Here is a 13673-nt window from a genome sequence, read left to right on the forward strand (position 1 = left end):
AAACCATTTGGCATAATCATTTTATCATTCCTCCTAAGATCACTCTTTTATTCTCTATCTATCAGCTTGTGTACTTTTTCCTTTATAAAACAAAGCTCGATCAGTCTTCAATACAAATAACTTCGCTTCAACCCTCGAGACAAAAAGATGGATTGATCATATTGGATGTTAGATTATTTAAGGTACTCTATATCATTCGGGTGTTGTCTTATTTCAAATAGCATTTTCATTGTTTCATCTTGATCATAATTTTGTTATACCAGAGGGTGGGAGCCATCCGGCTAGCCAAGACCGACCGAAACCAACAAAATTGCTGGGCTGGAACTAAAGTAGCAACAGGGAGAGGGTTTCGGCCCCCTTGTGAGGCCCAGGAAAGTTAGCATTCACTATATAAGGAGGGAAAAAATTAGAAAGGTTTTTATGCAGCTAATTGATTAGGAAGGTTTCCTAAATTATATTTAAGCTAATTAGGAAGAGCCTAATTATTTACGAAGGTTTTTAAATTATGTTTATGCTGATTAAGAATGTTCTATTTATGTCATTGTGTTCTAGGGCTATTTACGAGGAAGTTGTCTATGATTTAGTTTATGCTATTGCTGAGTTTTATTTTACTAGTTGTGAGTTCCGAGTGGCATCTAGAGTTTGTAGGAGAGCTGATCGATCTCTCGAATAGTAGATCAATTGTATATTTCTTTACTATTGAAGAGATAATCTAAAAATCAGCCAAATATTGGTATTCCTATGTTTTTCTTCTCTTTTACTAGCTTTTTTTTTTTTTGCATCCGTGATGTATCAATTGAAATCTGATTTCAAAAATTCAAATTTCAAATTTGAAAATTTAAGTTTCAGCCATCCATAGGAAGATTAATAGTTGGATATTTTGGAGGGAGAAGAGAGAATGCCTCCCCTAGAGCCTATTTTTAGGGAGGAGACGGGTAGAGGATATGGTGAGATGCGTGAGGGGATTGGGTATGAGCGGGGTGCTAAATTTGAAAGGAGATAGGTTGATTATAACCGTATGGAGTTAAGTTTGAAAGGAGGGGGGAATTTGATGAAGGGGTTGGGTACGAGCGTAGAAAGGATGATCGGGAAATTAAGGGGAGACCACCTCCTTGGGGAATGAGAGGTTATGGAGAAAATAAGATGAACATAGAAGATTGAGGGTTAGGAAGCTGAAGATTCATGTTTTTGAGGGAGATGATGCACATATGGGTGGATCTATAGGATGTAAAGATACTTTTCCATCAATGGGTTGACGGAAGAGGAGTGATTGACGGCGGCTGGGCTATGCTCAGAGGGGAAAGCATTGATATGGTACAAGTGGAGGGATATGAGGTGGCCCATACAGACCTGGAGGTAGTTTAAGGATTGCTTGTTGGAACGTTTCCGACTTTGAAGGGGAGGAGACTTCTCAGAGCAATTCTTCGCTTTGATGCAAGAGAGGATAGTGGTGGAGTTCCATGAAAGGCTTGAGTACCTTGCCAGCCAACAAGACCAACTTTTAGATATTATGCTTAAGGGGAACTTTATGAAAGTGCTAAAACTAGAGATTCGAACGATAGTTAGAATGATGGGGCCTCATGATTTGAGAGAGGCTATGGAGCTAACCCAGTTAGCGGAGGATCAGAGGCACATGGAGAGAGGGGCAAGAGGCAACAACTCAAGAGATTTATACATGATGACTACCACCTTCTTGGCACCCAAGGGGCCGACACCGAGTATTCTTAGGGAGACTCCGAAGGAGAAGACTATAGGAGGGAGACCTCGGGGAAACATCAAAAAGCTCACTGAGATGGATTTATAGGAAAAGAGGATAAAGAGGTTGTATTTCAGATATGATGAAAGGTATACATTGGGCATGTGTAAAGACCTATGATACACGGACACGGACACAGCGACACGGACACGACACGACACGGACATGGGACACGGCTTTTTTTGAAAATATAGGACACGGGTACGGCGCGGACACTGCAATATATTTTTTTATATAGTGTATATATATTAATGTAATATCATATTAAAAATGACAAACAATAATAAATGAATGACATGATAACTTATCTAGCTTATAATATAAAATATTTAGTACAAAATATCTAGTACAACCACAAAAATATAAGCAAATAATCACTTACTACAACATCAAGCATTAAAGCTTCAACTATTAGGATTAGCTTTAAATGTTTGTTTTTGGCCTTCAATATTATCATCATTGAATATCACTATTTTCAACTCTGGTTCAACAAGAGAAAGATTTGTACTTGTGCAAAAAGAGAGGAGATGAAAATATCTTCACTGCCAAAGAGAAATGAAAATGAGAATATTTAATGAATGGGTATTAAATGCAGAGGTTGATTTGGTATTGTGGATATGAAATAAGAAGTTTAGTTTAAATCTCGTCAAATATAAGAAATTATATTTTTAAAAAATTATAAAATATTTAAGATATGCATGTCCGACACGCGTGTCCAATTTATTTTTAATATTTTTTTTAATCGGACACGTTTTTGGTGTGTCCGACACATGTCGGACGAGTGTCGTGTCGGACACTGCACGCCTCTTTGAGTAGAAGCGTCGGTGCATCATAGGTAAAGACCAAACTCTTCAGGTTCTCACCATATGTAATAAAGAGAAAATCGAGGGAGGTAGAAGTGAGGCAATGTGGAGATGGAAGAAGAGCTACATTTAGATGTGGCGGAGGTCTCCTTGAACTTAATAGTGGGATTCACTCCAAATCATACTATGAACGTGTGAGGAGAGAAAGCAGATAGGGAGGTAGTGGTGCTGACAGACAATGGGGCTACCCATAATTTCATCTCTAACCAAATCGTTGACTAATTAGGGGTGTAGCGGGTGGACACAGGGTGCAACAAGGTGATGATGGGTACATGGAAGGTGGAGATAGGCAGAGGAGTTTGTAAGGGGGTGGTTCTGACCATACAGGAGGTCCAAGCGAGGGAGAACTTCCTTCCATTGGAGTTAGAGAGCATTGATGGCATCTTAGGGATGAATTGGTTGCAGACCTTGGGAGACAACAAGGTCAATTGGGGAGCATTTACGATGAAAATGATGGTGTAGGGAAGGAGGAGGTGATCAGGGGAGATGTAAGATTATCCAAAGCCAAAGTTTCTCTCAAAACCACAGTGTGGATCATACAAGGGGATGAGGGGAGGATTTATGGTGGAGTTACAGAGCTTGGAGGGGATCGGGTTGGAGAAGGGGGGAGATATCCCTCTTTCAGTACAACCGCTTATACAAAAATTTAGAGAGGTCATTCAGTCACCTCAAGGATTGCCACCTTCGAGGGAGCAAAAGCATGCTATGACCTTGAGGGAGGGGGTGCCACTGTTTAGTGTCAGACCTTACAAATACCCTCAGATCTATAAAGATGAGGTCGAGAAGCTAATCCGAGAGACGTTTGAGACATGAATCATCAAGTCGAGCAAGAGTCATTTTTTAGCCCAAGCTTACTAGTCAAGAAGAAAAATGGGACCTGGAGATTCTATGTGGATTCAGGCCCTAAATAAGGAAAGCGTGCCAGACAAGTTCTCTATTCCGACAATAGATGGGTTACTGTATGAGATATGTGGAGCGGTGGTGAACACGAAGATGAATCTGAAGTATGGGTACCATCAGACCAGGATGAGAGGGGTGGATGTCTCGAAGACTGCATTAAGGACACATGAGGGACACTACGAGTTCTTAGTAATCCTGCTTGGCCTCACCAACGCACCTACTACATTCAAGTTCCTCATGAATAGGATGTTCCGACCATACCTCAAGAAATTTATATTGATTTTCTTTGATGACCTCCGACGAAGAGCATTTAGAGCACTTTAAGGTGGTATTAGATGTAACGCAAGAGCATCAACTGCGGGCTAACCTGAAGAAATGTTGCTTTGCATAGCCCAGTGTGGAGGGCAATGGTATCTTAAAAGGGAGTGGTCACAAATCAGGCCAAGATTGAAGCTATAATGAAACGGCCGCTACTTAAGACTCCAAATGAGCTGAGGGGTTTCCTAGGGTGAGGGGATATAGCACTATAGCATGGCCACTGATGGAGCAGCCGAAGAAGGATAGTTTTCTATAGGGAGAAACAATTACCCAAGCCTTTGAGAGACTAAAGAATGTCATGACCATAGTACCGATTATGACCCTACCAAATTTCAGGTATGTTTTTTTGGAGGAGACTGATGCATCAGAATATGGATTAGAGGTGGTGCTTATGCATAATCAGAAGAGCTTACTTTAGCCAGGTGTTAATAGCTAGAGCTAGGCTAAAGACTATATATGAGAGGGAGAAGATAACCATTATGTTGACCATTCCGAAGCGGCGGACTTACTTGATGGGCCAACATTTCATCATTAAGATAGACCAGAGGAGCTTGAAGTACCTGTTAGAGCAGAGGATGGTGGCCAAAGAGCATTAGAGGTGGCTATTGAAGTTGTTGGGATATGATTTTGAGATCCACTATAGACCAGGGCTAGAGAACAAAGTGGCTAATGCCTTGTTCAGACGCATGGGGGAGCTCCAAGATTTAGTCATTTCAGTCCCACTAATGTTGGATTGCGAGGCTATTAAAGAGGAGAGTGTTTAGGACAAGGAGCTAAGGTGGATGGGGGAAATTTTCTGAGGGATGAATGTAGCCACCCTAGTTATTCCCTATAGGGGGAGAACAATTGAATTAGGCGAAATCTATGTTGCCATGAACCTCGGTCCACATTCCTCAACTTCTGCAGGAGTTCCACGAGAGCACTGTCAAGGATCATTTAGGGGTGCATAAGACATATAGGTGGTTGGCAGCAGAGTTGTATTGGAAGGAGATGTATAAGGATGTAGAACAGATGGCAAGATGTGAGATGTGCCAAAGGATCAAATATATGGCCATGGCTTCGAAAGGGTTGATGTAACCTCTAGTTCTTCCAAACATAGTATGGGAGGAGGCCACCATGAATTTTATTAATGGGCTGCCCAGCTCTGACGGGTTTACAGTATTTTTGGTGGTGGTGGTGGTCATATTGCATGGGATACTAGAATCTATAGTGTTCGACCAAGATAAGGTGTTCCTCTGTCATTTTTGGATGGAGCTATTCAGGATGCAGAGGACAATATTGAAGAGGAGCACTACTTACCACCCCTAGACGGACAAGTAGACGGAGGTCGTAAACAAGAGTCCAGAGACTTACCTCGACTATAGGCCAAGTGGTTTGCATGGGCGGACTACTAGTACAACACTCCATATCATTTGGCTTCCCGGATGACTCCTTTCAAACTGTTGTACAGGAGGGACCCACCTCACTTGGTGCACTTTGGGCAAAGTAGCACACTAGTTTCGTTGGTAAAGCAATACTTAGAGGAGAGGGATATGGTGTTAGCTGAATTAAAAAGGCATTTGTTGAGGGATCTGCAAATCATGAAAAAGCAGCAGATGGGCGCAAGAAGGACGTGCAATTTGAGATAGGTGATGAGTATACTTAAAGCTTCATACCTATAGACAAAGGACGACAACTAACAGGAAGAATGAGAAGCTGACACTGAGGTACTTTGGTCCCTATGAGATACTAGAGAGGATTAAAGCAATGACTTATCGATTGAAGTTTTCTCCGACCGCTACTTTACATCCGGTGTTCCACATGTTATAGTCGAGGTGAGCTATTGGTGATCATACATCCATTTTAGTGATACCCTTGACACTGTCAAGAAGATTTGGAGGTCATGTTGGAACCATTCAAGCTAGAAAGGGTACAGCCGGGAAAGAGAGGGATCTAGGAAGTGTTGATAAAATGAAAAATGTTACTAACTATGACCCTACATGTTAGTCGTGCGAGAGGGTGAAGCAACAATTTTCGTTTTTCCACCTTGAGGATAAGTTGAGACTTTAGGAGTGGGGTATTGTTATACCAGAGAAGAGAGAGCCGCCAACCGGCCGGCCCAGACCGACAAAACCCAACAGAACTATTGGGCAAGAACCAGAGAAACTACATGGAGGGGCTATCGACCCCAACCATTAAAAAAGCTGACGAGGCGTCCGCATTGAGTCGCGCCTCAAGTCGAGGCGGAAGTCATGCGTATCAGGGCTTACGCCTCGAACCATCCAGCGAAGCCTAAGATTTTTTCGCACAAGGCGTACACATTAGAGCGTAACGCCTCGAGGCAGAATGAGGCACCGCCTCGAAATTTTTCTTCAGTATATATGTAAATACGACGCAGCCGATTCGTGTTTGTGTATTCGCGTATAGGATTAGGGCTTCCTGTGAGAATTGAAAGGCGAACTAGAGGCGAAGCCGTGAGGGAAAGAGACGAAGCCGTGAGTGCAGGAGACGAAGTCAGAAGGAGACGACGCAGGAAACGAATCCAAAAGCAATAACGGTTTCGAAAGCAGGAAACGAAGACGAAGTTGTGAGTGCAGGAAACGTTCAGGCCTCGGTTTGGTCGGAAGAGCAGGTGAGCGGTGTTGTGGCCTTGACTTTGAGGTGCAGTAACGAAAGCTTGAATAACTCCTGATTCAGCTTTCTTTCATTCATCCGCTTAGTACATGCTCGGTACCGAGCAGGTACAAGCTCGGTACCGCTTAGTAAATGCTCGGTACTGCTCAGTACATACTCGGTACTGTTAGGTACATGCTCGGTACCGAGCATATATAATAAGCATAATTTCAAAATTACTCTTATAATAAAATTTTGTTCCGGGGGGCGCTGCCCCCGAAAACCCCTGCAGGGGCGCTGCTTCTTGACCTCGCGACCTGACCGGGCAGGTCGAACCTCGCCAAGGGGCAGCGCCCCCTTGGACCCCTGGCAGACTGGTACATTTTTGTATTCATGTTGTTTTATTATTGGTAGTACAAATAATTGTTAAAATCTGTCTTATTATTAGCATGACTAGTGATACAAGGAAAGATCCTACATGAAAATATGGAACTCAAGTTAAAGTGTCTAGCGAAGGTGCAAAGAAGGGATATGTTTACATGAAATGTAATTTCTGTGAGAAACGCATAACTGGTGGCGTTAAGAGGTTGAAGGATCATCTAGCATGTACTCATGTCAATGTGGGACCATTTGCAAAAGTACCTGATGAGGTGAAAAAGAAATGTACAGATTATTTAAAGAAGTTTGCCACCATAAAGGAGGTTACACAAAGAAATATGAAAGAGATAATATGAAACTCTTCTTATTATGGATCACAGCATGAAGGTTCCAGTAGTGAAAGCCATCTAGTTTCTTCTAACCGAGGCACTCGAGGTCCTATGGATAGATTTATGATAAATATTGATGACGAGGATAACATAAACACTTAGGATCTTCAGCCTCCTACTGCTACAAAAGAACTCAGGAATAGGGTTTGTTTGAATATCGCCAGATTCATCTATGAAAATGGGATTCCATTTAATATTGTTAGAAGTCCTTCATGGATTAATATGTTACAATCTGTTGGAAGCTATGAAAGAGGACTACAACTTCCCAGCATGTATGAACTGAGGATTTGATGCTGAATGAGGTCAAGACAACTTCAAAAATGGTGGATGATGTTAAGAAGACTTGGATTGAGACAGGAGTCACAATAATGTCAGATGGTTGGTCAGATATTTGACATAGAAGTATTATTAATTTTTTGGTCGACAATCGATATGGAACAGTTTTTCTAAAATCAGTGGATACTTCAAGTTTTGTAAAGGATGCACAATTATTGTTTGAAATGTTGGATGAAATTGTTGAGGAAGTAGATGATGTTTTAGTAGTACAAGTTGTTACTGATAATGCAAGTGCATATAAAGCTGCAGGGAGAATGTTAATGGAGAAGAGCCTCACCTTTACTAGACTCCTTATGCTGTACATTGCATTGATTTAATGCTTGAGAGGTTGGGACAGTTGCCTCAGCATAAATCAGCCTTATTGAAGGCCAAATTCGTTAGTAAGTTCATATACAATCATTCTTGGGTACTCAATTTGATGAGAAAATTCACTGACAAGGAAATTATTAGACCTGTTGTTACGAGATTTGCTACTGCATATTTAACATTGCAGATATTCAAGGAGTTAAGGCAACCTTTGGAAGCTATGTTTGCTTCTGAAGAATGGGATAAAAGTTCATGGGCAAAAACACAAGAAGGAAAACAGGTAAAAAATTTGTTATGAAAGATGATTCATTTTGGCGCAGTACAAATTATGCTTTAAAGAAAATAACACCATTAGTTAAGGTGCTTAGAATGATTGATGGTGAGAGGGCCCCGACTATGAGATTTATTTATAAAGCAATGAATAGGGCTAAAGAAGATATTACAAAAGATTTGAGAGGTCAAGAAAGTGCCAACAAAAAATATGGGATATTATAGATGAAAAGTGGGATCGTCAATTACACCAACACTTACATGCTGCTGCATACTATTTAAACCCTCAATTTCATTATGATAAAGACTTTCATGTTGATAAAGAGGTAAAAACTGGTTTGTATGCATGTATGGACAGACTCATTTCTGAAGAAGACTACCTCAAAGTGAATGATCAACTTGAGGAATTTCATCTGAATAAGGGAATGTTTGGATTTAGAGCAGCACAAGCATGCTACAAAACACAATCTCCTAGTATGTTTATAATTTATATATTTATAATTTTAATTTTAAAATTTATGTTCAAGTCTTATACTTCAATCAATATTCATAAAATATTTTTCATTTTCATGTAGAACGTTGGTGGAGTCAGTTTGGAGATGATGTTCCTGAATTGAAAGCTTTTGCAGTTAAAGTTCTTAGCCTAACATGTTCGGCTTCTGCATGCGAGTGTAATTGAAGTATCTTCAATCAAATTCACACTAAGAGAAGAAATCGATTGGCCACAGATCGAATGAACAAACTTGTTTATGTTATGTTTAACAAAAAACTGAAAGATAGACATCTCAAATTACAGAAGCAAGGAAGCATTGATAATGAAATTGACCCTTTACTTGTTGATGATTTACGATATGATGATGAATGGGTTACTCCTAAGAATGTTGATGTTTCTGAAGTTGAAGTAGAAAGAGAAACTCAAGACAATGAAGACAGTGAAGCAACTACTCATGTATATAAAAAAAAGAAACAAAGTGAGATTGGAGCTTCAAAAAAATTCAGAAGTATTTATAAATATAATGAATTATTTTTTTATACTATTATTGTTTCATTCTAGAGCTAACGAAATATTAACTGATATAGGGGATAAAAGAAAAAATATTATAGACGAAGAAGAGTTTGAGGATGACTTTGACATTAATTATGAAGATTCTTCTGAAGAAAATCAAAGTGATGATAAGCCTGCATTGAGTCTTGATCCTAAAGAGATGTTTTATTTTTAAGTGAGTTTATTTTAAATCTTATTTTCCAGTAATATACTAATGTTATCTTAGAAAAAATCATCAAATTCATAATTGATGTAATATTTTGTTATTTTTTGACATTTTTGTCATTATTCATAATTTTAAATTGCTTTATTTTTATAATTTTTTAGGCTTACGCCTCGCTTAGCCAAAATGCCTCGATTCCCGATTTCGCCTTTTAAAACGTTGGTCGACCCCCCTTGTGGGGCCTAGAAAAGTTAATATTCATTATGTAAAGAAGGGAAAGAAGTAGGTATGTTTTTATGTTGCTAATTGATTAGGAATGTTTCCTAAATTATGTTTAGGGTAATTAGGAAGGGGTCTAATTATTTAGAAAAGTTTTCTAAATTATATTTATGTTTATTAGGAATATTCTATTTATGTTATTGTATTCTAAGACTATTTAAGGGGGAGTTGTCTAGGGTTTAGTTTATGTTATTGTTGAGTTTTATTTTGATATAGTTATTGTGGGTTCCTAATGGCGTCTAGGGTTTGTGGGAGAGCTGGTCTACCTCTCGAATAGTAGATAATCCAAAAATTAGCCCTATATTGATATTCCTACATTTTTCTTCTCTTTTACTTGCTATTTTTGCTTCACAAAGCATCAAATTCCTTAAGTCCTAACGCCCAAACATCATACATCAAAGATCCTTGTGTTTCTTAAGGTATCAAATTCAACTTTCTACTAGAATTTTTATTGATAACTGATAAGTCAGCATTCTACTTTCCAAGTCTTGCTAAATTTTGAACCCGTTTCCATCATGTCAAGCTCATGCTTCATATTTTAATTTTTTGGCATAATATAAATCTCTGGAACTTGAGGAAATTATATATTAATCATGGCTATCTTTTAGAGTTATATAGTTGCTAGCAGCAGTAAGCATTAGTTAAGTAAAACCATAACATATTTTCATAGGATGTCCTTCAACAATAAATAAGCATGGCTATTATGCAGGGAAAGAGACAAGAAAAAACAAAAAAAAAAAAAAAGCATAAACCTACCGACTTCAATAACACCTTTTTAAATTAGTTGCCTTGTGCCCAACAACATCAATCCAGCTAATATCTACACACGCTAGCGTCCCCAGATAAGAAAATCTGTAAAAAGTATTGCAGAATAAGATGGACGAAATAAAGTAGCAATAGAAAGAATTATAAAACAAGGAAACGTAAGGAATAATAAGAAAAAATAGGCTCCCTCTATTATTTCGAAATAAAGCATTTAAGAAGAAAAAGACTAACGAGTTGACGATCATCAACTAGCAAGAAACATCAACCAATATACTATCTTTCATAACTGCAATGCAGGATCCACACCATATTTAGTATAGATAGTTACCTGAATCGATCATAATTCTCCTGTTTGAGTAATCAGTAAATTCAGTAGTCTTGACAAGCGGTAGCATATTACCACATGTTCAAACTTTATTTCAATAGCAATTGTTCAAACTCAAATGGCGTATCAGGTAAAGAAAGCTTAACATGCTGACCACCCAGGAAGCCCTTGCTAATTGAATTTTATTCCATCTCAAATGCACTTGTAAACACCTCGTCGGCATTTAAGGGGGTATGATCCAACATATGACATTTCTGAGGTATCAGTTGAGATATTCTAAAAGCCTCGTCCACACTGCCTTGTTTGCAGAATCCCACCATTAGTACTCTGTAAGTAGCAGCATCTGGATAAATCCCACAAGTTACCATTTCATCAAAAAGATTTGCTGCTTCTTTAAGGTTTCCAACTTTGCAATATCCATTCATCAAAGCTGTGTAGGTAAGCTTATTAGGATCTATACCATTAGCACTCATTTCCTGAAATATGTTGCGTGCTTCTTCAACGTTACCGATTTTGCAATACCCATCAACCAGTAAAGTATAGCATACAACATTTGGTGTGATGTCATCCTCCCTCATTATCTTGAGAACATCTCTAGCTTCTTGCATAGAGCATATACTGCATAATCCATGCATAAGGATGGAATAAGTCACTGCAGTTCTTGTAATTCCATTGATTTTCATTTCATTTAGAAGATTGGATGCCTCCTTTAAATTACCATTCCTGCAATATCCACCGACAAGTGAATTATATAAAACGTAGTTTGGTCTTAAATTCCACTTATCCAATTCTCTTAAGAACAGCTTTCCCTTATCTACTTCATTGACCTTGCAATATCCTTCAATTATTATACTGCATGTAAAAACATCAGGGATCAAACCCTCCTTTTCAAATCCATTCAAAACTAAAATGGCCTCATTTATTCTTCCTGAATTGCATAACCCCTGCATCAGTGTGTTATAAGTGAAATTATCAGCTTTGAGACCACGTTTAACCATGCTTTCTTTAAGCTTAAATGCTTCTTCCAATCTTCCTTCTTTGCAACTTCCTGATATAAGTGTGTTAAAAGTTATATTATCCAATACCATTCCTTTCTCAAGCATCATCCTGAGAACTTCAACAGCCATTTTCATACTTCGGGACCTGCAAAGCCCATGAATCAAAGCATTAGAAGTTACTATGTTGGGAATAAAACCATTTTCTGACAACTTGCACCAAAAACCAACAGCTTCATGATGCCTCCCACTCTTACACAACCCATTTATTAGTACTGTCAAAAGTCGATCATTCGGTTTAAATTTCTGAGATAGCATCTCCAAAAATAACCAAATTGCAGAATCAAGTCTTGAATTTGATCTCAAAATCCAGGAAATGAGTAAATTAAAATCACCAGCAACTAAAGGAATTTTGTTCTTCAACATTTCCTTAAATAGACTCTCAGCCTGTTGAATCTCTCCGGAGTTGCACAAACCTTTCATAATCATATTGTAGGTAACCCTATTAGGCTCTATCCCTTTAGCCATCATCTCATCCTTCAACATCAGAGCCTCTGCAAATCGACCCATACTAGAGTGTCCATCTACCATGGTATTATAAATAAACTCATTAGGAGCAATGCCCCTCTCTATCATCTCCTTGAAGAGACAACCCACATCCTCAAACCTATCAGCTCTAACAAGGCCATTCATAATAGAACGGTAAGTCATAACAGTTGGCTTAACAAATCTGTTTTCCATCTCCTTCTTCAACGCAATGGCCTCTTTCAACATATTTTTCCTGCAAAGCCCATCAAGAAGAGCATTGTATGTAACAACATTAGGAGAAACCCTAGTACTCTCCATTTCTCTAAACAGGGCAAATGCTTCCTCAATATTGCCAATCTTGCAATGCAAGTCAATAACAGGTGTGTAAGAGTAAACGTCCGGTGAAATAAACCTTCGCATATCGTCGAACACCTTGAAGGCGTCCTCATTCTGTTTGGTTCGGACCATAGAACAGATAAGAAAATTGCAAGTTTTCAGTGTCGGGCAAATCCCACGGGCAACAAGCAACTGGAATGCATCCATGGCGAGCCTTGGGACTTGGTAGAATTGAGAAGCGCAAACGTGCACCAGCACGTCAATGGCCATTTGGGTAGTCTCCGGCGGGGCGGATACCGTGAGCGCCTCCACTAGCTCGTGGAGACGGCGATCCTGAACATCAAAGATGACGGGAAGTGAGCTGGAAGGGTCGAGAAGGCGGATGAGGAACAGGCGAGCGGGGGTAACCAAGCCGGAACTGAGAAGGGAGTGGAGAAGGAGAGAGTATGAACGGAGGGTAAAAGAAAACCCACATTGATCCGAGGCGAAGGAGAAGAAGCGAAGGGCGACATTGACGGGGACGGAGGGGAGGAGCTGGGTGAGCAGGACTTCACATCGACGGGGTGAGAGGCTTGAGAGAATCTGACGGCAGAGGGAAGGATTGAAGGAGGGGCGAGAGAGTAGGAGATGAAGATCTTGAACTCCTGCAAAAGCGAAGGCATCGTCGTCCGGCGGCGGTGAAGCGGTAGCTGAGGTGGTGGAGGAAAAACCGTTGGCTGAGGAGTAGAGGAATTTGAAGATCTGCAGGAAGGAAAGCGGTGGCTGCTCAGCGCGGCGCAGGCGGATCATGCCAAAGTTACGCGGGGGAGGGGGGTGTTGGGAGAACGGCGTGAGAGAAGTGGGTACTTTGATTTCAGCCAAGAAGGTATGGTTTTGTAATTAGGTGAAATATTAGGTCCTAAAGAGTAAAATGAAGGGAGAAACGTGGGTCTGAGAAGTCCACGTAGGAGGCTCGCGAGTTAACGACCCGAAAGTTTCGGTGGTCGGGCATTTGATGGAGAGTTCAATGAATAAGTCGAGTTTAGTACATGTCAAATCGTTCTTTTATTCTTTTGGAGCAATTACATGTGGTGTTAAAATGAGTTTTAAGTTGGGTTCAAATTAAACTTGAATTTGACCCGGACTTCAA

At 39.8% G+C, this 13673-nt stretch overlaps 1 protein-coding gene across 4 annotated transcripts in view; it reads right to left on the reverse strand.

The window, feature by feature from the left end:
* Positions 1–13410, reverse strand: part of LOC110092003 (pentatricopeptide repeat-containing protein At4g19440, chloroplastic) — a 32055-nt gene extending 18645 nt beyond the window's left edge. For 3 of the 4 annotated variants that reach the window (XM_020816340.2, XM_020816339.2, XM_020816343.2), the window contains exons 1-2: positions 10689–13410; positions 10352–10447 (exon numbers count right to left, since the gene is read on the reverse strand). In XM_020816340.2, the coding sequence (XP_020671999.1) occupies positions 10868–13333 (2466 nt within the window). In that variant the 5' untranslated portion in view covers positions 13334–13410 and the 3' untranslated portion in view covers positions 10352–10447; positions 10689–10867. The remainder of the gene's footprint in view (positions 1–10351; positions 10448–10688) is intronic. The other variant, XM_020816345.2, reaches the window with a different exon arrangement.
* Positions 13411–13673: the final 263 nt, after the last annotated feature.

The sequence above is a fragment of the Dendrobium catenatum genome, unplaced genomic scaffold (genome assembly GCF_001605985.2).
Source record: "Dendrobium catenatum unplaced genomic scaffold, ASM160598v2 fragScaff_scaffold_1058, whole genome shotgun sequence".
Lineage (NCBI taxonomy): Eukaryota > Viridiplantae > Streptophyta > Magnoliopsida > Asparagales > Orchidaceae > Dendrobium > Dendrobium catenatum.